The sequence below is a fragment of the Arctopsyche grandis genome, chromosome 5, assembly GCF_051622035.1.
Source record: "Arctopsyche grandis isolate Sample6627 chromosome 5, ASM5162203v2, whole genome shotgun sequence".
Taxonomy (NCBI): Eukaryota; Metazoa; Arthropoda; class Insecta; order Trichoptera; family Hydropsychidae; genus Arctopsyche; species Arctopsyche grandis.
The window spans coordinates 18,634,524-18,657,435 of NC_135359.1; the positions used below are offsets into that span (position 1 = coordinate 18,634,524).

At 36.1% G+C, this 22,912-nt stretch overlaps 4 protein-coding genes across 8 annotated transcripts; 2 read left to right on the forward strand and 2 right to left on the reverse strand.

The window, feature by feature from the left end:
* Positions 1 to 1,334: 1,334 nt before the first annotated feature.
* On the reverse strand, positions 1,335 to 8,194 carry LOC143911841 (uncharacterized). 2 transcript variants are annotated; one of them, XM_077430902.1, is made up of 3 exons: positions 2,633 to 3,744; positions 2,330 to 2,412; positions 1,335 to 2,254 (listed from the first exon to the last, which is right to left on the reverse strand). In XM_077430902.1, exon 3 carries the CDS (start codon positions 2,178 to 2,180, stop codon positions 1,599 to 1,601), a length of 582 nt encoding a protein of 193 aa, XP_077287028.1. In that variant the 5' UTR covers positions 2,181 to 2,254; positions 2,330 to 2,412; positions 2,633 to 3,744; the 3' UTR covers positions 1,335 to 1,598. The 2 variants fall into 2 exon arrangements, with proteins under 2 accessions (XP_077287028.1, XP_077287029.1); XM_077430903.1 differs by lacking the exon at positions 2,633 to 3,744 and adding an exon at positions 7,959 to 8,194 and having other exon boundaries at positions 1,479 to 2,254.
* Positions 4,375 to 9,083, forward strand: LOC143911836 (uncharacterized). Its single transcript, XM_077430896.1, has one exon. The coding sequence runs from the start codon at positions 4,858 to 4,860 to the stop codon at positions 8,224 to 8,226; it is 3,369 nt and encodes a 1,122-aa protein (XP_077287022.1). The 5' UTR covers positions 4,375 to 4,857; the 3' UTR covers positions 8,227 to 9,083.
* On the reverse strand, positions 8,438 to 12,742 carry NANS (N-acetylneuraminic acid synthase). The gene is made up of 5 exons (XM_077430901.1): positions 10,877 to 12,742; positions 10,015 to 10,230; positions 9,591 to 9,941; positions 9,365 to 9,515; positions 8,438 to 9,268 (listed from the first exon to the last, which is right to left on the reverse strand). The coding sequence occupies exons 1-5, from the start codon at positions 10,994 to 10,996 to the stop codon at positions 9,060 to 9,062; spliced, it is 1,047 nt and encodes a 348-aa protein (XP_077287027.1). The 5' UTR covers positions 10,997 to 12,742; the 3' UTR covers positions 8,438 to 9,059.
* An 860-nt stretch (positions 12,743 to 13,602) lies between these two features.
* Positions 13,603 to 21,001, forward strand: LOC143911838 (uncharacterized). Of its 4 annotated transcripts, none has more exons than XM_077430897.1 (9): positions 13,603 to 13,791; positions 15,819 to 16,299; positions 16,764 to 16,997; positions 17,075 to 17,207; positions 17,572 to 17,752; positions 17,824 to 17,917; positions 17,997 to 18,257; positions 18,336 to 18,786; positions 18,922 to 21,001. In XM_077430897.1, the coding sequence occupies exons 2-9, from the start codon at positions 15,838 to 15,840 to the stop codon at positions 19,329 to 19,331; spliced, it is 2,226 nt and encodes a 741-aa protein (XP_077287023.1). In that variant the 5' UTR covers positions 13,603 to 13,791; positions 15,819 to 15,837; the 3' UTR covers positions 19,332 to 21,001. The 4 variants fall into 4 exon arrangements, with proteins under 4 accessions (XP_077287023.1, XP_077287025.1, XP_077287024.1 ...); XM_077430899.1 differs by having other exon boundaries at positions 13,626 to 13,791; positions 18,925 to 20,835; XM_077430898.1 differs by having other exon boundaries at positions 13,732 to 14,093; positions 18,922 to 20,835.
* Positions 21,002 to 22,912: the final 1,911 nt, after the last annotated feature.

A 22,912-nucleotide genomic window follows, 5' to 3' on the forward strand; every position in this document is an offset into this window, starting at 1 on the left:
CATGTTTCAGACTATCCAAGTCAAGAGTCTCGTATCTACCCCTAAAGATTTTTTTATTTTTTCCTATTTAAATTTATGACTTGGGATAGGGAGGGGGGAGGGTGAAACCCTGTCTTACCGCACAAGGTGATACGAACCCTAGTGACGCCACTGTGTAGGGGCTCTACGACATGGTCGAGTTTGAATTGCAAATCCTGTGAGTTGAGACCGATTCGATCATATTGGTGGCTACTACTTTACTTCCTTCCCACCAATCATATTTAAACAGGGTGTTTACAACAATACCGTTATTTCATTCCGTTCGTCCATGAAGTCATATCATTGTTATTAAATAAGTATATAAATTACGAATGTATCAAGAAGTACGTATGTATGTATAAACTTCAAGAACGCGCGCGAATACTGATTTCAACACTCGAGACATCTGTTATAGCGTAATAATTGGCTTTTGAGCATGAAGTGCGAGGCTCGCTTCCAAACAAGTAACGAAAATTTGAATTTAAATTATAATTACTTACACAAACAAAATTCTAAAAGGATTATACGCAATTGAAACAAATTTAATTCATTACATATATTAAACGTTTGCGAATACTTATACTTGATACCTGAGACGATAATTTGAGTGTTTGTGTTTTTACATCATCCATTGCAATAAGCTTTGTAAATAAATCAATTTTTTTCGACTTAATTTATTTTTTTAACTTCATAATATATTCGAATATTAAATTAACAACTAAGAATGTCTCACCGATAACCCAATAAATGTCCATCTGAGACGGTAATGTTAAGGTCAAATTAGAGAGAGGCCTGATATTTGACCCGTTACCCCAAATGCTTACATTTTTTGTAAATATGTATGTGTTGATAAACAAAAAATACAAAATATTAATTAAAAATAATTTACATGAACCACAATATATAATATAATACAAGGCAACTGTGTTAGTACTCCTAAAGATATTCGAAAATCAACCCAACGGGAACATTTTTCATTTTAAAATCGAAGTAATTTTTTTTAATCTATCCACAGCCCTGCTTCCTTATCAAATCGTTGCTTTTGAAGTAAAATTTCTTTACAAATGATATAATGAATTACAACGTTGAAACAATGCGCAACATGAAAGTTTGTAACTCTACTACCCACTCTTCACATTCTAAATATGTATATTTTGTTATAGAAGTCCATTTATTCTCTATCATCTCTAAAAATCTGTCGCAAAGTCAGAAACAAAGATCAACCTAATTAAATATTCTTTTCGGTGTTTCATAAATAAGTCAATATAGAAAAAAAAAAGTAGCAGGTGCAATGATAATGAAAGAAAATGCAGAATGTGTATAATACAAGTGGTTATAATTTCACAATCTTCAATATAAATTAATTTATCAGTTTTAAATTAGAGATTCATACTTTTCATTTCAATTGCTTACTTACCATTTTGTAATACGGATGAAAATTTATATAAAAATTAAAAACATACATATAAATAAAATAAAAACTATATTAATTAAATAAATTTCTTACATAGGGATACTGATCTATTCGATATTTAAACTTAATCCTAATATATTTACTTTGTATAACATTCTAAACTCGTTTACTTTGATATATCGTCAGCTTTCTCCGAACTGTCAATACTATGCTGCGAAGTGCTAGCCATTTGAGATTGCACTAATTGTAAGAATTCCTGAGGAGTCAAGTCTTCGGCTTGAGAATCCGTATTAAGATCCCATTCGAGATCCAAATCACTCGCATTAACGTCAGCGTCACCGTCGGGACTCAACAGAATTTCTTGATCACAGACAACCTGATTGAGGCGAGTTTTTAATCTACGAGATATTTCTTCCAGTTCTGAAAACTTCACTTGAAGAGATCTGCCGAGAGGAGACGAGGGATCTATGCCGTCGACGACACCCACATCAGGTACACTGCGGAAGGTAACTTGGGTCCCTTGCTGCGTGTCCGCTACCTGATGATTTGAAGGCGGCGACGAGTTGTGATTCAGTGAAATTTCAGAGTGACCATTGTTTACATTTTGTGAACCATTCGTCAAACGATTTGTGAATATATCGAGTATTTCATTTAGAGCATCCGTTACACTCTGTCTCGAGTTGTTTACTCCATTGAAATGAGGAGGAGAATCCTCCCCACTGTTGTCAATATTCTTGTCCATCTTCATCGGGGCGGAGTTATTTTATACGAGAATTAATTCGAAATTTAATTTGTATTTGTTTTTTTACATGGATTTCCAATCTAAAAAAATAAAATGTATTAAAGAATAAAAATTATATTAACATTTACTACTACTGTAAATAAAAATGTATATACCTTAAGTTCAAATGTATATTTCTAATCCAAAATCAAAGGATACAAATTTAATATAATGATTGTCTCAGCAACCGAATTTGAGCCTGTAGAAGAATATAATTGTCAATTAAAATATGAATTACTTATAATTATCTTATATATTGTAATGAACTAGTGATTGATCGAAGATGAGAAATAGTATTTGAGAGGATTAAGTAGCTAGATTTGTGGACAACAAAAGTATTGATGTTCCTAGTACTGGATACGAAAGGTGTAAACAGAGATATAATGAATGATCTGTCAATAAATGCAAATAATAATAACTGGTGAAATTTTCGCAACAGCAGGCTTTTGGTGACGGCGATTTCTGCTTGAATTAATATGACACTCTTCACGGGAAGACAGGTGTAGTCCGATAATGAAGAAAATCAAGATCCCACGGGCACACAACCGCTCGGCCTACCCACAGCTCATAACTGACCCGAATACGACCATATTCTGAAGATAACAGAACCTGTCTAAGCACGTTTGAAAAGCTCTGGCCATCTCTATTAAATGCAAAAATACATATTAAATGAAAAAGAAGACTGAAACGAGGTTCAATGAATCAGCTAGACTTTTCAACTTGAGTTGAAATGTAAACGGACTTATAGATTCCCGTATTCGAGGCTTCATTTTAATTACTCACTAAGGGAACTAGTCATCGGCCAATTGATTTTATACTGATACAGTCTTATCAGAAAATAGTAGTATTATAGAGTTGAGTTTGTGGTTTTTAGACTGGAGTCAGAATCGTTAAAAATTTGAGCGACTCCAACTCGATAAATCACGCAATTTTTTTTACTTTATCATATAATATTAGTATTGAATTACTATCTAAGATTGATTCACCAGTACAAAATGTAGGCAGATTTTTTTGTTTTTTTCATATCAAATTGCGAAGAGGTACCAGAACAAATGTCAAATAACCAAAAAAAAAAAGTACTGTACTGGTAAAACCAGTACGAATGGTCACCTTAACATAGGAACATTGATCAAACCGCGCAAAATGGCAAAGTTTCAAATCGGAAGAATCATTATATATATATAATATCGTTATTCTGTCTGAGAGTTTTTGTTTTATTTTTTTATTTTGTTTTATTTATTTTACTTTTTCTTTCTCGTTTGTACATTTTTATGTACTATTTTAATTGTATTATTATTTTCCTTTTGTTACTTTATTATTATTATTTTATTTTACCATGTATTCTGTTTTTTAATTTTTATGTTTTTTACTAATTTTACTTGCATTTATATCTTTGTTAAATGTAGGCCATTGTGGCGCATTAGGTTCTTCCTGTAATGCTACAATGGTCCAAAACTATTAATAAACTATTATTAAACTATTAATAACGCTCGTCGTACTATAAGGCCTAGTCCATAGTCTAATAGCGTTCATAGTAATGTCTAATAGCGTTCATAGTAATGTCTAATAGCGTTCATAGTAAGCGCGACAGTCTGTCGCGTGTACAGCGACACTTCTGCGATTTTGTCGCTACGACACAATCGGGACTATGGACGTCGGACAACACATGACCGACGGAATATGTACATATATATGTATATATATATTTTTATTTAATAAATTAATATACGCCAACACCCATGTGATGATATATCATCGGGTAGCACACTAATGTAGACCAAAGAGATAATATATATATATGTACATATGTTGTCAGATCAATGGCTACGTCCACACTACCGATATTTACACCTGATATTCTCGAATTTTCCATATCCAGTTCCCATATTGCTACCTGTGGTTGCTATTTAGGAACTGGTTATGGAAAAATTCGTAAATATCGGGTGTAGATATCGATAGTGTGGACGTAGTCAATGAGCGAAGAGAAATACAGAAGAGCCTTTTAAAAATGGGGAGACGTAGTGTGAAAAAAAATTCTGGGAGTCAGATTTTGAACGCTTATGCAAAGCTTTGTACAACTCGGCAAACAAACCAAAAAACGCGAGACGATCATTGGTAGCACTGGCGCTACAATTTGCGTTTGAATCCGTAACGCAGAACACGACAATCGTATCGAGGGCGCGAGTCGCAACTCGCGAGTGGCGAATGGCGTGAAGTGGCGAGCGGTGGGGGAAGCCGGCTCGTACATGTGCCGTTGCATTGGTGTGCGCGGATACAATGCGTGTACTATGTTTGGCGTGTGAATGCAAGAGGGAGAGAGAGAGATATAGTGTGTGTGTGTGTGAGCGCGCGCGGTGTTTTGGCCGCGAGGTTGGCAGCGGTGGCCGTTGACTGTCTGACGGTCGACGAGCCGAGACGGCCAGCGGCTCTTCGAGTTGCGGAGTCGCGAGTCGTGAGTCGCGAGTCGCGAGTCGTCGAGTCGTTGCCGCCAAACATAATCGGTCGCGGTCGCGGTCACAGTCGGCAGTCGGCAGTCGGCAGTCGGCAGTCGGCAGTCAGGTTGACATGAGCGGCCGCTGAGGGGCGCCACCGAGCTTCGCCACCGTCTGTGCGTGTCGCCGTCATCCCGGCACGTCAGCTCACGATGGCCGAGGAGTACTCGCGAGAGCTGCTGCGGCGCGCCGTCGCCCAGGTCTGCCAACTCCTCGGCTGGCACGCGATGCACTCGTCGCCGCTGGCAGTCCTCACGCACGTGCTGGAGAAGTACCTGGTGGCGCTCGCCTCCAGCGCGCACGGCTATGCGGAGCACGACTGCCGCACGGACCCTACCCTGGACGACTTGGCTTGCGCCTTCCGAGACCTGAACGTGCGTCTTCCGGAACTCCGCGCTTACGCCCGAGCGGTCCCTCCTTCACCCCTGCCTCACCCCACCCCCACCTACCCCTTGCCCAAAGCCTCCACCTTAAACTTCCTGAAGCCGGGCTCGCGCGAAGTAGTAACGAGACCGGCCCACGTACACGACCATCTCCCACCGATGTGGCCCGATCGGGAGCAAGAAGACGGGGACCCCAATTCCGACCCGACCAAACCCGATCCCGATGCCGACCCATTCAAGAGGCCCGGAGAACCCGCACCTCCGGCCGCTTCCCTCAAACGAAACAAGATCAAACAAGACGACGAGTGCCACGCTCGTGAACTCAGCAGCGTCATGATGACCGTGTCCGGCTACCTCTCCCCGGCGCGCGAGGGTAAACTACCCGAAGCGCGCACACCTATAACCCTCCCCGACGTTCCTCCCGAAAAGGCCAAGCTGCAGTATAATCCGTTGGCCGCTCGACCTCCGGTGCCGCTCAACGATCGGCTCGATAAAAAGTTAAAAAAGAAAGCCGTCAACGGTAAAATAGAGAAGTCGAAGAAGAAAGACAAGCCCCAGAAAGTGCCGTTGGATAAACCGTACAATCCGAACGAAAATCGGCCGAATAAATTGACGCCGCACGTAGCTAAAACTAAACAGCCCTCGAAGAATCACGCGAACAAACCGCCTGGATTGAATAACTTGTTTTTCCCCGACGAGATTAAAGTTATAAAACAAGAAGTTATCGATAAGCCGGTTAAAGCGGCGCTGATGCCCGTCGAACACAAACTTCCGAAAGCTCCCCTTTTACAGACTCCGCCGCCAATCAACGCTCACAAACCGGTTGTGCCGAAGCCGACGCCGATAGTCAACTCACAATTGAAATCTATTCCCGACTTACCGTTAAACATTACCATCAAAGAAGAAAAACTGGACACTGAAAAATTGACTTTACAGCCCGACCGATCGAAACTTAACATATTTAAAAAGATATCTACTAAAATTAAAGAGGAAAAACCGAACGACTCATTCAATGATAAGAATGCAAACGACTGTATCACCATATCAAAAATAAAAGTCGAAAAAACTAGCCCCCCTTGTAGTTCTCCTTATCGTCCCGAAGAACTTTTCTCTAAGCAAAAAATAGTGAACGAATTTAAGCCTTCCATTAGTGCAAATACTGCTGTTGATCTTACCTCAAAGCGGAATCATTCGGAAGTTATAAATATCGACGATGATATAATCGATGTCACCAAACAAGTCATTAAACAGGAGCCGTTAGACGATTATCCAAAGGATTTGTCTAGACCGAAGATAAGTGTAACACCTCACAGCGTTTTAGCGGCGCCCATTATTAAAGAGAAGAAGGAACGAAAAAGAAAAGAAAGAAAGATAAAGGTTGACAAAGTCGCGAAAGAGTATACGAAGCTTATAAAAAAACAATTGACAGACATAGCTAAGAATGTCAACGAAACTGGAGAATCTTCTTTGACACACACGAGCTTACCGCCGGGCTTTCCATTTTTTCCAGCGAGCCCAGGACTCATTCCTGGACTTATACCGAATCCCAGTTTTATGCCGACGGGCCCCTTATTTCCCAATTTACCTAACAAGCATGCTTTTAGAAGCATGATGGCTTCCGATGCGTCGCATATGTTACCCAATCCCTTTTCACTCAAGGAAGCTCCCACTAATTTATTCCTTCCTACTCCGTCTGGGTTTCCTCAAAATCTTTCCCATCCTTTATTAGTGAATCACGGTTTCGGTCAACCTCCTAGAATGCCGCAGCCTCTCAATTTACCAACCTGTTTGAGAAGACCTAGTCTAGAAGTCATACCGATTGACGCCGATGACGATAATAAAATAAAACACAAGCCACACTTCATTTCTCCGGCTTTAGTGATTAAAGAAAAGGAAAAACCAAAAAATAGTAAACTTTCTATAAATAATAGTTTTTTATCTAATAGTGTTGACGTTTCTATAACGACTACGATAAAACAAAGTTCCCCTAAAACTAATCCAATTATTCCAATTCCACTCATTAAACCTGACGTTACAATTAAACTTAATACGTCACCGCCAGAAAAGTTAAAACCAGTCGAAATGCCTAAAAAGGTAGTCGAAGTCCAACCATTCACAGTGAAAGAAAAGGAAAAAGAAAAATCTGAAAAGAAAAAGGACAAACTTCACAAAAAAGATAAGAAAGATAAAGAACAGAGAATCAAGAAGAAAAAGGACAAAAAAGAAAAACTTAAAATTAAAATAGAAAAGAAAAGAGAAAAGATGGAATTGAAAGAAAAATTGAAAAAAGACAAAAAGGAGAAGAAAAAAGAGAAAGAAAAACCACTCACACTTGCAGAGGGTTTAGTACCCAAGTTGACTCTTAAATTAGGTCCACCATCTCCAATGCCACCATCGCCTGACACCACTAAGAGATTAAATATAAAACCAATAGTTAAAAAAGAAGACGAAGCTCAAAGTCCTGTACATGTACCTCAAACATCAGATATTAAAATGCAAGTCGAAGGTAATCAATCTCCGGAATTGGCCAAAATATCGGCGTTAGTCACTAGACCACCAAAACCCAAATCGTCCAGCAAACACAACACAAGCGTCAAAGGAGACACCAGCATGGAAATGAACTCTGCAAATTCTCCTCCAATGCAACAAAGCAACGTCTCACCCGTGAGAAAAACAAAACCACCGTCTTCATATGCGAAATACAAAAGAATACACTTCAAACCTATTCCTAAAAGAAATAGTAGCGATTTCGACGATCCAATCATCGATCTGGCATCTGAAGATATAGAAATGAAAGAAACACCACCTCAACCATCACCTCCGCCACCAGAAAAAATGCCCAACGTCCCGTTAGGCACGCCATATTATACCGATCCACAAGGCAATAAAGTGTGGATTTGTCCAGCATGCGGTCGGCCAGATAACGGCACTCCGATGATTGCATGCGACGGCTGTGATGGCTGGTATCACTGGATATGCGTCGGAATACACGTGGAGCCGGCCAACTCGGAAGATTGGTACTGCACTAGTTGCTCCGCCAAGAGAACTGCCATGGCCAGTGCAATGGCCGGAGGAGGACAAACCGCTAAAAAGAGAGGTCGGAAACCTAAGATGGACAAGTTAAAAGAAATTCGTTGATTCAAAATCTTCACCTTAAGTGTATAAAGTTTTTTAGTTCATAATGACAATATAAAAAAGAATAACATTTAATTATGGATATATATTTTAAATATTTTACATAATTATCTTTGTTTATAATATGTAATTGTACAGTATGTTTAAGGACATTCATCTTACTGAATATGGTTCAGTAGTTTGTGTAAATAGATACCCATGTGGGATTTTTTTTATGTCTATGATAAAAAAATATATAGAAATTTATTGTTTGTTAAATAATGCTTGCTTAAATTACATCACATCGCTCTATATATTACATAACTATTTTTTTTTATTGTTTTAGTTTTTTTTATATACATATATGTTTATAAACAAAATTGGATTTATTATTCAAATCCATACTGACTATACAATTAATTTTTCCATTTTAAACTTCATGTAATGTATTTGAAATTAACGACCATAAATATTAAGGATGTAATGAAACTAAATTATATCTACGGAATGAATGATGTAGTATATACATACATAATAACATGATAAAAACTAATGAGTTACAAATATCGTAAATCGCATATTAGTTTTGAAATCCTCAGTCATGCTCGTAAGAAACAATAAATCTGAAATATTCCCATCTTCAGCAATCGATGGTTGGGATATTTTGTGCCAGTTGCCTTACTTTGTGGAATGTACAGTTAGTCATCTGTGGTTTTTTCTTTTTATGTATATATCGAAGCTGTTTTATTTGTGTAACCATTGTGTTTTATGCAATGATGTTTTTATTGAAATTGGTGCATTCGGCATGTCGGTCTCCTGTGACCGATTGTATAAAATGTACATTACACAGTAATTTATCATATAATAAAATCTGTTTCAAAAATGGGTTCATTCTCTGATTTGTCACCGTGTAACTTTCTTCCTATCACTTCGTCATATAGTAAACCATTCATACCTTTGGGTTTTGAGACTTTAATTTTAAGATCATCTTTTTGTAGAATATGGCCTTTTGAAAGCTTGACTGCTGCTACGAGACTCTTTTGGAGTTTTTCGATGCAAGATCTTTCTGAAATGTTTTTTTATAACATTCAAATATACTGTATAAAACGCGTCAACTGCATTTTATAAATCTAATTGTTAAATTAAACTAAGTTATATGTACCTGAATTTGCTATTTGTTTAATTGGGTTCCCCAATGCTTTTTCGATGATGCGAATTTGTGATATCATTTCTTTCATTTCGCTTGGTAATAAGGAACAGGAATGATCAGATCCTTTTTGAGTTTTATCCAGAGTAATATGCCTCTCTATTATCTGAAAATATGTATAATGAGAAAATAATAAAATCATTACATTTTTCAATATGGCTATTATTTTTTAAACATCCACCTTTGCGCCGAGTGTAACTGCTGCCAGTGACACAGAAATACCAATTTCATGTCCTGAATAGCCTATGCAGATGTCTGGAAAAGATGTTTGAAAATCTTTTATGACATTTAAATTACAGTCCTCAAATGGTGTTGGATAAGCAGAAACGCAATGCATCAAACAAAGATTGTTATGGTATTTCTTTACAGTTGTGTATATATTTTCAACACCCTTCTTGTCTATCATACCAGTGGACACTATTAATGGAATGTGTTTTGATGCAGCATAGTCTATCAAAGGTAAGTTATTAGAATCTCCTGATCCAATTTTTATAAAAGGCATCGACATTTTCACTAGAACGTCTACAGATACCTGAAAATTCAATAATATTGAGTAATAAAATTTCAAGATGAAATATAATAATACAAAATGTACTAAAAGAAACCTTGTCCATAGCAGTTGAAAAAAATATTATTCCAATCTCACCAGCATACTTCTGTAACTGTAGAAATTGCTCTTCAGTGAATTCCAAGAAACGTTTATGATCTCCATATGTAGCTCCCCAAGAATTTGGACTATCATATTTTTTATTGAGAAATGACTCATTGAATTTTTCTTCTAAGCAAGTTTTTTGAAACTTGATACAATCTGCACCACATAACTGTAATGAAATTGTTTATTTTGTGACATAGATTATTATATGAATAAACGCGTGATATTGATAATTCAAGTGACCCGAGGCCTAATTGATAACACTCTCAATGAAGTATGTGATAAATATTTTTCTTAAGTAATTTATTTGTAAGGTAAGTTCACTAGCCGACCATAGATTTAGTGTGTTAAGACCCTAAGTATTAAATATGCAACTATGTAGTAAAAGTGCAGTTTCATTTATTTAATTAGGGAGATAATTACCCTGGGGGAAAGAACTTAGTGATTCGATCTCACACACGTCACTAAAATCTTGATCACGGAACATCTGGCACCCGAAAATTCCACACACACGTGAACTATCATACTAACGAGAACTCGGTGCCAGATATTTCGTATTCGCGATTTTCGTGGTAACGATTGTCATGTGCGCGATCGCAATGTGCGAAATAATCCGTTTACCGTGAAAACAATATGAGCAATATTTTAAGGTTGGTTGCACTGATCGCTCAAAGGTTGGCAAACGTGGTCGAGTGATGCGATGCGAACAGCGACACGAATCATCCTCAATGTTATTATTGTGAAAAAAATGGAACTATCCATCGGAAAATCAGATTTAAAATTAAAAAGAATTTAAAATAAAAAAATAGGTGTACCTTGGCTTCTAGTATGAGTTGCTTGGCAATGTCCAAGCAGCCTTGGTGATTTTGGCCTGCTTCGGCAACCACTATACAGGGCTTCACCCCCGATGGATAGGACTGCGCCCCAGCAGCCATTTCAGTTCTTGTTGCGCAACTGAATGAGCCGGTAAAGTAGGCTGCTGCTTGGCGGCCACTTCACGCAGTTTCGTCAAATCCGCCTTCCCGGCTGCGCTGCGTTTTCCTTCATTTGTAACCCCTAAATGACTTGAACCACTGTATGCTGAGCAATCCGGATATATTTTGAAGTAGCGTTTCACATGACGTCGAATGTGTGTTTGATTAATTCGGAAAGTGTAAGTATTGCGACATATTAATATTTCGAATGAATGAACAATGATATGTTCGGGCAAATGCTCGCTCCGAACGTTCGTTCGGTCCAATCAGATTTATCATTTTACGACGCAGTCTCACTCGTAGCAGAATCGACAAAAGAAAATCTGGGACCTGTGTAGTATCTTCACTTACGGACTCGCTCCGTTTTTATTTCATTACACACGCGTAAGACAATTTTATCTATGTTTTCATTTAGTGCAAGTTGTTTTTTTCCGAGTATATTAATTATTATTTTTTGGCATAAAATTTCGCCATAATTAAATTTTTCTAAAATAGGCCTTTTCGGTGACCAGGCCCTGGTTATTAGTATCGTCTACCTATCGTCTGGTATCCTCCACTCGTCTGACTTGTTAAAAAAAATCAATTTATTTGAAACTAGTGGTGCTACCCGGCTTCGCTCGGTAAACGGAAATGAAATGAAAACCATGAAAAAAATCTTCATTTGTTTTTTTATTAAGTTTATATATGTATGTACATACATATATTTGAATCGAAAAAAATTATATTAACGACCGACCAATCATAAACGTCTTTAACCAATCCAGCCAGTCAGAAACGACTTTGACGACAGCCAATCAGAAACGATTTACAGACCGTTTCAGTTTTATATATAAGATAAGATTTTACATATGAGATTAATTCAGTGATAGGCGTATGGGTTATATGTATGTACATATCGTATATCGGTGCAGGCCGTATTCTAGTGCTATTATAAGAAAATATGTTGAAATATCTCGAACCTTCCAGAATAATCTCGAACTATCTAGAACAATCCAAAAAAACTGAAAAATTTCACGTAATAAAAAGCTTGTAAAAAATGCTGAATACCACTAGGCAACGATGTTATTTTTATATCGCGTGGTATTTTCTTGTACTCGATTTTTTGATCATTTCTTTTTAGGCATGCGAATGCATAAGGGTTCACTATTGCTGCCTTAAAGAAATCTTGAGACTATGGAAACTGGAAAATGTGCAATACCAGACCAGCTCGTGCAAAGTGACTGAGACTTATTTTTACAAGTTTTTTTATTCTTATGGCATGCTCGATTCTGGCGTAAGCTTGAAATTGCTTCCCAATTTCGGAAAATTTGTTGAAATTGTTCTCGACTTCTTGCGACGTGGTATATTTTCTTCGCAGAAGTTACTCCTGTTCAGTTTTTAATGTCTTAATATTATTGAGGGATTGCAGCACCTTAATGAAATTGGTTTTTATATGAAAAAACTATCATGGCCTCCACATATTGAAGCCAGAATTTTTGGAGCCCATCACAAAAATTGTAAATATGAAAACAAAAGAAATGCGCTGCAGTCAAATTTTGAAAAACATATTTTTCAAAATCCTTAAATACAAATGTATTTAACCTTATTATATATTAATGGCCCGCTGCCATTCCTCCTGATCCCAAGCCCCTAGGCTAGCCCCCAACCCATTAATTGGGCCCCTTTATACAGCACAGCTCCCGGGAGTTTTGTCCCCTCTTGTAAGCCTTCTCCGTGGAAGCCATGGAAACTATCGACGGGTACATGCAGAACCCGTGAAAAAGATTATATTAAATAAGCACGCTGGACTCTTTTCGTGGGTGTAAAAACGAGGCGATTTTATAGATGTTTGGCGACTCCTGGCTCCTATAAAAAATAACTAATCAAAAAAATAAAAAGATAGAAACATACCTATGGTGGATATCCATAGCATATTAAAAAATAATTTCTCAAGTGCCATAATTGAGGAAGGGAGAAATGTAATACGTTTGTATGGACAAAGCGCTGGTGTCCAGCCCTCTTATTAACTTTGTTCAAATTTATTCAATAAATTTTTTGAAGGTACGCCCGACGTTCAGTAAATAAATATTTGTAAATTTTGGGACGCGAACGTAAAAAGGTTCGGTACCATTGTAATGGGTCTACCTCACGGGTCCGAAAGTGAAACGCCCGAAAACGCAAATATCGAAAATCGAAAGATCAAAAAAAAAGGGTGCATGGTAAACGGTACTATGTATATATAATATATATGAGTGGCATGCGGTGAAATTATCTCTCTTTTTGTCATACAGCCTTGTTTAATGTGCGCGCGCAGAATACGGGAGGAAAAGCCTGTTCCTCTTGTTCCCGTTGTATCCTGCTCGCGCAAATTAAGTGAGTATGTACGTGAGTTTACCATGCACCCTTTTTTTACTTATTATCTTTCGACTTAAGATCTTTCGATTTTCGATCTTTGCCTTCCGATATTTGCGTTTTCGGGCCCGTGAGGGAGACCGCATTGTAATGATAGCATTTAAATCAAATAATAGATTATTATGTAACAGTATTAATAAATATATATATATATATATATATATATATATATATAAGATAAGACCAGAATACCGACAGCGATTACATACATTCACTAGTCTAAAAGCGGCAGACCGTGGGGTAATAGTGACCAGCACGGTAGGTTTTGGGTTATCGGAATTCACAGTGTCAGCAAAGGTTCCGACAGTGGCGCAGCGACCCTGGCGGCGCTAGCGCGCTCAACATCTGCCTCACACCAACACCTGGTCAGTATCTGACACCTGAGACCTTCCAAACCTGGAGCCGGAAACCTCCACCTCATCCCCAGACCACCAGCTCGCCCCCCACCCACCTCCCAACACCACAAATCCCCACTCCCTCCCCTCGAACCTTCACCTCGGCCGAGTATCTCAGTTTCACTTGTCACTTTCCTCATACGTAAGTTTCATCTCGACCCATTATGGTACAGCTGTCACATGACTCGTGTCCAACAGCTGCTGCCTCTTGACGTCTCTTTGCTACATGTCACATATTCAACGGGGTGTCCGAATGGCAATGGATAATTTAAGTAAACAATGAACAATCGCAATCTTGATAAGCGCGTTTTGTGGTGATTGTGAAATCGTGTAAACATTGGTCGTTTGTGTGTTGCACCACCGTTTCACATTTGAAATATATTCTAATTGGGAGTCTAATATGTGGTCGGATTATGTTTTTATCATTGTATTGTCATACCCGCTTCGGTGTTTGGAATAGTGAAGTGCTCTCTCTCTATTCGCTTGATAAATTTAAGGAAAACTATTTTTTAATTGTATTAAACGGACTATTATTATCATCGTGCAAACCAGTCGGGCTTCCAGGAAGTAGTTATGTATATAATATTATCGTATCAAATATTGTAAAATATATATAAAGCGTACTAGTGTGTAAATTCTAATTATTGTCTCCATCACCATAATCCGGGAATAAGTCGGTATGTTATCTTTTCGTGTGTACTTTTTGTAACATATTATGTCATGGGAATTGTTCTTTCTTGTATGCATCTTGATGAGTGCCAGCAATAGTTGCATTGAATCAAGATTATGCTTCTTTCTTTTCCCCGATTCCACAATTTATTTAATTATTTCTTCTAATGTTATAGAAAATCTTTGCCTTGTTTGCCATGTACGATCCGCTAATGTACATATTTTCTCTACAGTATTAAGCGCAAAATATGCCACTTTCCTTTTTATACGTATATTTTCTATATACGAAGTATCAATATGTATATGAAATCAGTTTTGCTGATTGTCCAATTTAGTCCATTTCGTTGACTCTTTGAGTGCTGACGTCTTTTCTGTTGAAAGCCCACCACGCTGAAAATTTCGCTAACATTTCCAACTAGACTTATTTTGAAATCCAATAGAAAGCAGGTATAACAATGGTAGCTAATCCAAACAAATCCTAAGATAACTGCGGCCGAGGATTTCAAGTTTTGTAAAGGTGTGTTTAGACTCTCTAATATATCTTGCAACAATATAAAATAAACAAAATAATTCTATTAATGAATATATTTTTCCAAAATCAGTTCCTTCTTAATTGTTGTTAAAATGTAATGCTCACAATCTAAAATACTCAGCAGTTAAAGATTTCCATCAGATAATTCTGCTATAAATTCAGAATTCAGAAATTCCGGTGTAAACGAGTCTTTATAATCGTTTACAAATGAATGACACGGATTACACGACCCATGTTCAATGCATTTTTTTTCAATGCTACTTGGAAAGGCTTAGCGGGTAGTATTCTTGTTTACTTTGTACATGCTCAAAATACAACGCCTATCGGCGTTTTTCAGGCCCATGGACTTGTTGGCAAAACGCCGATCGGCGTTGGTCAGCATTCAAAGGGTTAGATTAGTAAATCGTATTTATTTATCTGACAATTATTAGGCCAAGTCATGTAGGAAATAAGTGTTGGGCTAAGTCAAGTAGGAAAAAAGTATTTCCAATAAAACCGTGTCATCTTATTCATATTTCACAACAGAACACAATATGAAATTCAACAAAAAAATACATTCGTATGCATTTTCTTAAAATATTTGTCATTTGGGAAAAGAATAAATAATTGAATTGTTGTATTTCAAATTGTATTACCTATTATCAACAAATTGTACGTGTGTTTAATTTATTTATTTCCTGTTATAACGGAACATTCATTCAGTATGATGTGTACATTGATATACTTATGTACATATTACTTAGCATCGTTGATTGTGTTGAATAAAAATCAAATATTTTGATTCTTCTCTTTACAGTCAACATGAATTTTCTGTGATGGAAAATTTGCACAACGTCGCCGCCATGAATAAAGTCCATTCAAGTGATGGAGAAGTGGCTGAGAACGATGTTGTCATCCCCAATTGGCAAAGTTCAGAACGTCTTGAGGGACTCAACGAAAGGGCACATGAAGTTCCAAGGTGCACGTCCCGTCCGAGAAACAAGTTGACCGTTCCGCCAGCCGGCACTCCGGTGCCCAACAATATTGTCAAGAGGGCTGGTCCGTATCTGTTGGGTCCCAAATTGGGGCCCAGCCCCGTCAAGAGTATTGTTCAGTGTCTCGCTCGTAAGGAGGGCACCGACGACTTCTACTTAATTAAGATACTTACTCTACGAGATGAAGGTCAGGTTGAAACTCAGGACGATCGGCAAGGTAAAATGCTGCTACACACCGAATATTCCCTGCTATCGTTGCTCGAAAATCAAGACGGTGTAATACATCATCATGGATTATTTAAGGTTTATTTATGTTTTTAAAAAGCAAGCTTTTCTTTTTGAAATTTCATACCGTATTATGTAGCTGACTATTACTGAATGTGTAGGCTTTTATTTATATTTTAATCTTAACCTTTGGATTATTGCAGACTGTTTTTTTAATTTTATTTTTAAGAATTTGACACTTCATATAATAAGATATAACACCAAAATTGCAAATAAATATTGAATTTCGGTATTGTAATTTTCTTCTTTGAATGACTGTCAAGAAGCTTTAATCATTTTTTTTCTATGAATTGTTATGACAAACTTGTTTGAATCATTAGCGCTAATGTTAGTTTTCAATGTGATATTATTGCTTCAAGTTTTCCTTAAGTTTGCGTTTCATTTACAATAACAGTTTTTTAATGTATGATATTATCAAAATGAAAATCTTATTTGAATTCTGTTTAAGCTCTCGTTATTAAATCGTAATTTAATATTTTCAGGATCAAGCCCTTGAAGAATATCCGAATCCGCTAGGCGTTGGCTATGTTTATTCAGGTCGTGTTAAAAAACGACTCTTCCTCGTGTTAGACTGTGTTAGCGCCCATCATTTTAGTGAAAAATTCAATGATCTTATCAATTTACAACATTATGTTACAAAAGTTAAAAAGGTTCCTGAAAAAGAAGCTCTCATGATATTTTATGATGTTGTGAGGGTTATAGCAAGTTTGCACAAAGTAAATACAATTTTCCTTGTTGGATTGTAAATATGTATATACGATGTTTTAAAACGTGTTTTATTTTCCTATTTTAGCGAAATATTGTACATAGAGATCTAAAGCTAGGAAATATTGTGTTAAATCAACGAACAGGAAGAATAACAATCACAAATTTTTGTCTTGGAACACATTTGGGCAGTGAAAGAAATTTGTTAAATGATCAACGTGGTAAGATTTCGCTCTTGAAATTTTAGTAATTTTAACTTATAACAGGTGAATCACCTGTTGTCACGTTACGAGTAATGTGCAATTGGCCAAATTAGCGGACTTGTTCTCCGTGCATTTGTATCATGTCAACTCCATTAACAAATATGTTGATAAAGTCGTTTTCTTTTGTACATATAATCAGTAATGCGTAGTAAAGTGCATATATAATTATCAAACATATGCAAAAGTACAATTTTTAACATGTAACAGGAAAATTTCTTAATATATGTGCATATTTTAACATTATTGATAGTACTTTTATGTTGTTTCTTACGTAAATTCGTTATTGTATGAATGTTTAATTGCATCTGAATACTTTTTTTAGGCTCTCCTGCATATATTTCACCTGATGTTTTAAATGGAAAACCTTATTTGGGAAAACCGTCAGATATGTGGGCACTTGGTGTAGTGTTATATACTATGCTGTATGGACAGTTCCCATTTTGTGACACAAATCTCACTCAACTTTTTAATCGAATTCAGGCAGCAAACTATAATATACCTCCGTACGTTCTCATACTTTACTACTCAAAGTTTTTTAATTGTGTTTTTGGTTTTATGTGTTATTTTATTTTAGAGATGGAAATAACGTTCAAGTGTCTCCTAATACAGTATTTCTTATTCAACGTCTACTGGTGAAGGATCCAAAACATCGTCTTACGGCAGATCAAGTAAGATTTGCATATATGTATTTTTTATGTTTGTTCTAATCCATTTGTCACCAATATAAAAAAAAATTTGCTTTGATAGGTTTTAGACACGGTTTCGGCTATAATTAAAAGCTATTCTAATTCATCTGCTTCATCAGAAGATCTCCAGGTAGTTCCGAACATTCCTTTAGAAGAAAATATATCTGACGTGGCATCATCTACCGGTGACACAGTAGTTTCTACTGCTGGATCTGTATCAAATAGGACAGCTAACAAATCTAACGAAACGGCAGCAAGACTTAGACCCAACGAACCAAGAATTGTTGGTATTGTTAGAGATAATAGATTGATTAATATTAATGTAGGTTGAGAGTTGCATATTTTTAAATATAAGCTATTTAAATCTTTACGTATAATATATTTCAATTGTAATTTTCAGGATTTGGGTGTTTTATGTGTACCCATTACTGATTTAGTTTCTGTTTCACCCAATCAATCGGGAATAGCAGCGTTTACACCAGCTATTGGTGAATTACCAAATGATATTCAATGTAATCATAACGGGGCCGGCACTCAAATATCAGTTCACAGAATTGGGAGAGATGCAAGACCGTTGACACCTAATGAATTATTACGCTACCAACATATGTTTGCTTCCAACATGTCTCTTAATACTCCTCTGAGAACGGACATACCGGTAAGAAGGGTCACACCAGAAACAGCCTTAACCGTCCAAAATGTCGTTCCAACAGTGAATGATTTACGGAATGTGGAAATTCCCATAGTCAATCCTCAGAGTGGTGTTCGGCATTCTGGCACTCAAACTTTGGCCAATTCAATCATTAGAACATCTCAAGTTAGATCATTACCACCACAAGAAAGAATACCAGGTGAATTTGGATTCCAGTAACAATTATTTAATTTATATATATACATATATATATATATATATATATATATATATATATATATATATATATATATATATATACTTTTTTTATTAATTTATTTATTGTTATCTACAGCAGAAAATAGAGAAACCGTCAATTCCAATTCGCAGAATGGCAATGCTAACTTGCCTTCTTCTAATTCTTCAACTTTGGAAACACCTTCATCTATTGGACCGATTCGGAATGTAAATTACATACGTGCTAATTCAATAAGGTTGTTTAATCCTCTTTCAAGATCACCCCGAACAACCAATACATCGACACCGTCTGCACGTGTAGCCACAAATGAAATGCAAAATTCTAATTCTAATCGATTCGACAGACGAAATGTAGAAAATGCAAGTGGTTCATCTGGAAACTTGAATACTACTAGCGCTGCTAGAATGGACGGGTTGTGGAGGGAAAGAGCTGTATTTAGTTGGAGATTTGCCCAAGAAATGAATAAAATTATTGGTAATAATCGTTATGGAAATGGTCCATCGTAATTAAATAGATTTTTCTACCCTCAATTTCATTTTTAATATAAAAATAATAAAAACATGAAGCATCAAGCATAAAATTAGTCTTAATTAAATAAATTTCTTACGACCTCCCCCTCGGTTTACTTTTTTATGTTACGATTCAATTTCATAATGAAAAAGAGGTTTATATCATTAAGCAATTATTTAAATTTATTTTATCGGCTGTTTTCATTATATATTTCACATTAGTGTGAGCATACAATAGATGTGTCAATTGGAGGTCTTTAAATTTCTACCTCTATGACTGTTTTCCGTTGAATATCGTTGAAATGTTCGTTTAGTATACATTGAAAGGTTTCAAACTGATTTTGTTCACACATTGATGTGTCGACTTGTCCATGTTATCCACGTGAATCGTCTGCACATACGATTGAGTCAAATTCACTCGAAACTCCTATTATTTCTTTGTCGATGTGCTGATAGTCTCATAGATTTTAACGCAAACTATTTAAGTTCAAAATATATGTGGTCCATTTAAATGAATGGACTGCACATTACGTTATGTTGAGAAAAACTGACGTATATTATTATAATATTGTAACAAATGTTCCTGCTTAAGTATGTTAAAATGTGCATGTTAATTGAAGATTTACAACGTCTTCTGTGATAATTATGCAAAAATATAAATCACAATTCCTTATAAACGCTGTACAAAACCTATATCGATGTTGACGCTTTATTAGAGCAGTTGATGTGGCATTTTAATATTATGTCTATGTATATTAGTAGAAAATAATAATGACCTTTCTGCTAATCTTAATTATTTTAGTAATATTAATATCCGTTAAAATGTATGTACATATTGTCGTTCATTAGCAAAGAATATATACATATGTAGATGTATTTTAAGCAATAAATGCAATAATTGTATGATTATTGTGTCTAGTATTATTTTAGTCAAATTTTTCTCAATATAATCATTCTGTGTAGCTGAAATTTTTATTATTAAATCATACAAAATGTCATAATAATTAAATTTAGGAATTTTGAAATTTTTTTTGTGAAAAACAGTACGTATACATATTTTACAAATATTTATATTCCAATATATTTTGTTCAAAAATATTTGGCGTAATACATTTTCTGTTTCTTTAATGAGAGGCCATTTCAAACCTTTCAATAAAGTCTATTTATATGACAGCACATGTATTAACGGCACTGATTAATCCCGTACACATTAACGGTATTAACATTAATTTGAAACACAGTTGAGACGCTTTCTTTATGTTGACGTACATACATGCATATTTTAGATTTAAATTTTTTTGTGCCAAATTTATATTTCTTTTCTGCATTGCTTCAGTGTTATTATACCTCATTTTAAAATCACAACCTACCCTTTTTACAAGCCTTTTATTTCGTTCTAAATATTGCATATGAGATACGATTCATAAATAAACTTTTGAGACTTTCGCAGTTTTTCATTTATCTCCAGAATAATTGCCATTTGCTATCAGAATTAAAGTTTAAACAAATAAAATGACCATTTATTACTTACTAACTGAATTATCCAGCATTACTCGGATGGATGAACGTTGGAAAAAGAAGTATAAATTCTCAGTTATGTGATTTTAATAAACATGCCAGTGTCTTCACAGTCTACCTTAATATTACACTGGCCAGATAATATATACAAGAATAATATATATTTTATATAAAATATATAAAAACCACATAATTTTATTTAAAAAACATTGATAACAGTCTTCACATGCTACCCAAAATATTTAAAGAAACAAAAAATAAAGGAGGAAATAAAAAACAGTAAAAATTTTAAATTAAACTAAATTGAATAGGTTTAAATTAAACTAAAGGTGAAAAAAACATTAAAAAAGTAATCATAAACCTTTTTTAAAATATTTTAAATGGAAACCCCATAACCTAAGGATCTGACCCTTTCCAAAAACATCCTGCAGCCCAAGTTGGGACATTTATGATAGTGTTGCGTAGGGGTGGGTGGAGGATCCAAGTAAAAGGCCAAAGTCGTGTCACAGCATTTATTGGTGATTAAGGAGATACGCGCACTGGCAGTGCTCCGTCCAGAATGTCTTGATATCGCCTAAGTACCGCCTTATAAGGGGCAGGTCTCTCGGGGCATCTTTAACGTCCGGTTTGTTTACCTATTGTTGTGGTCACGTACGAGATGTGCCACGGAAGTCGGTCCCACGCTACTTCTAAGAACTCCACGAGAATGCGACCGAGTACCGCTATCGCCGCTAAGTGCATTCGGGAGAGATAATCCTCGAAACCAATTATAACGGTCACACAGTCTCTGGGATGCTACTCGGCCTTATCCGATTGCACTTACTCGGCCTAATCCGAGTGTACGTAACAATAGTTTTAAATTTGAAATTGTAGATTTGGAAAATATATGAATAAGAAAATATTCTTCTTTATGTATATGTATAATAGAAGTCATGGAATATATTCACATACATTTTAAATCCTACTATCCTTATAGCTCGTTCAGTATTTATCGACATATACTTATGTATTATCGGGTTGGTGAAGGTTAAAAAAAAGTGGAACCTTTTCAGAAAGTTTTGTAGTCTACGGCAGAGCCGCGCAACCTTTTGGTATTCGCGGAACACGTTTACAACTCGTAGAGTTTGTCAGCTACTTACATATATATGTACTTAATCGGCAGTCGCTAGCTAGTCCCTACATACATATGTGATAAAACGTTAACTAACATCGGTTTTCTCCCTCACACATGTTAGATCAAAGCGGTGCGTACGATACTAAAAGGGCCGCGGCCACCAGGTTGCGATGCTCTGGTTAAAGTCCTATCAGATAGTACATATGGTAGAATTGAAAGCGGTAAATTCGTATGATGTACATATAAACAAATATACAAACTTTTATATTATATAATAGAAGTACATACATACGTACTATACAGAATCTACTAAGCATAGAAGAATAAATAAAAAAAATATTATTTTAACTAGTTCATGTGAATGTAATTCAGTTAATTACACGCCTATAACGCAAGGACTGTGAATGGACTTTGTGTCGAAATGAGGGTTAAAGGTCACATCTGTGTCACAGCATTGGTTAATTGAATCGGTCCTTTGATGTCATCGGCAGGAGTGACAACAATTAGTGGCTGAACGTGTGCAAGTGGGGTGGCAGAGGGAGAAGAAATTGTACACGTTTAATTGGCAGGTAAATAAGTAGCGTATCTTTGAACAAAGATCGCATTCGGGGTAACTTCTGGTACTAATTATTCCGCCGATTGTGTGTGTGCACTTTTGTGCAGATCACCGCTTGAATAGACTAATTACACTCGGGAGGGGAAGTAATGGAGTCTGCCACATGTGACTACGCACGAAGTGTTCTAATATTATGTATGTATTTTATTTTTAACAGAGTGTTGTATCGATAAGGTGTTTGAAAGCAAATTGCAACGATTCGCATTACTGCGTCGGTAAATGTTTATTTTTGAACAGGATGTGCCGAAGGGGTTTTTTCCGCACACTTTTTGTTTGACATTCCCACATATTTGCCGAAGGCTAAAATTAATTAAACGATCTGTGTGCTCT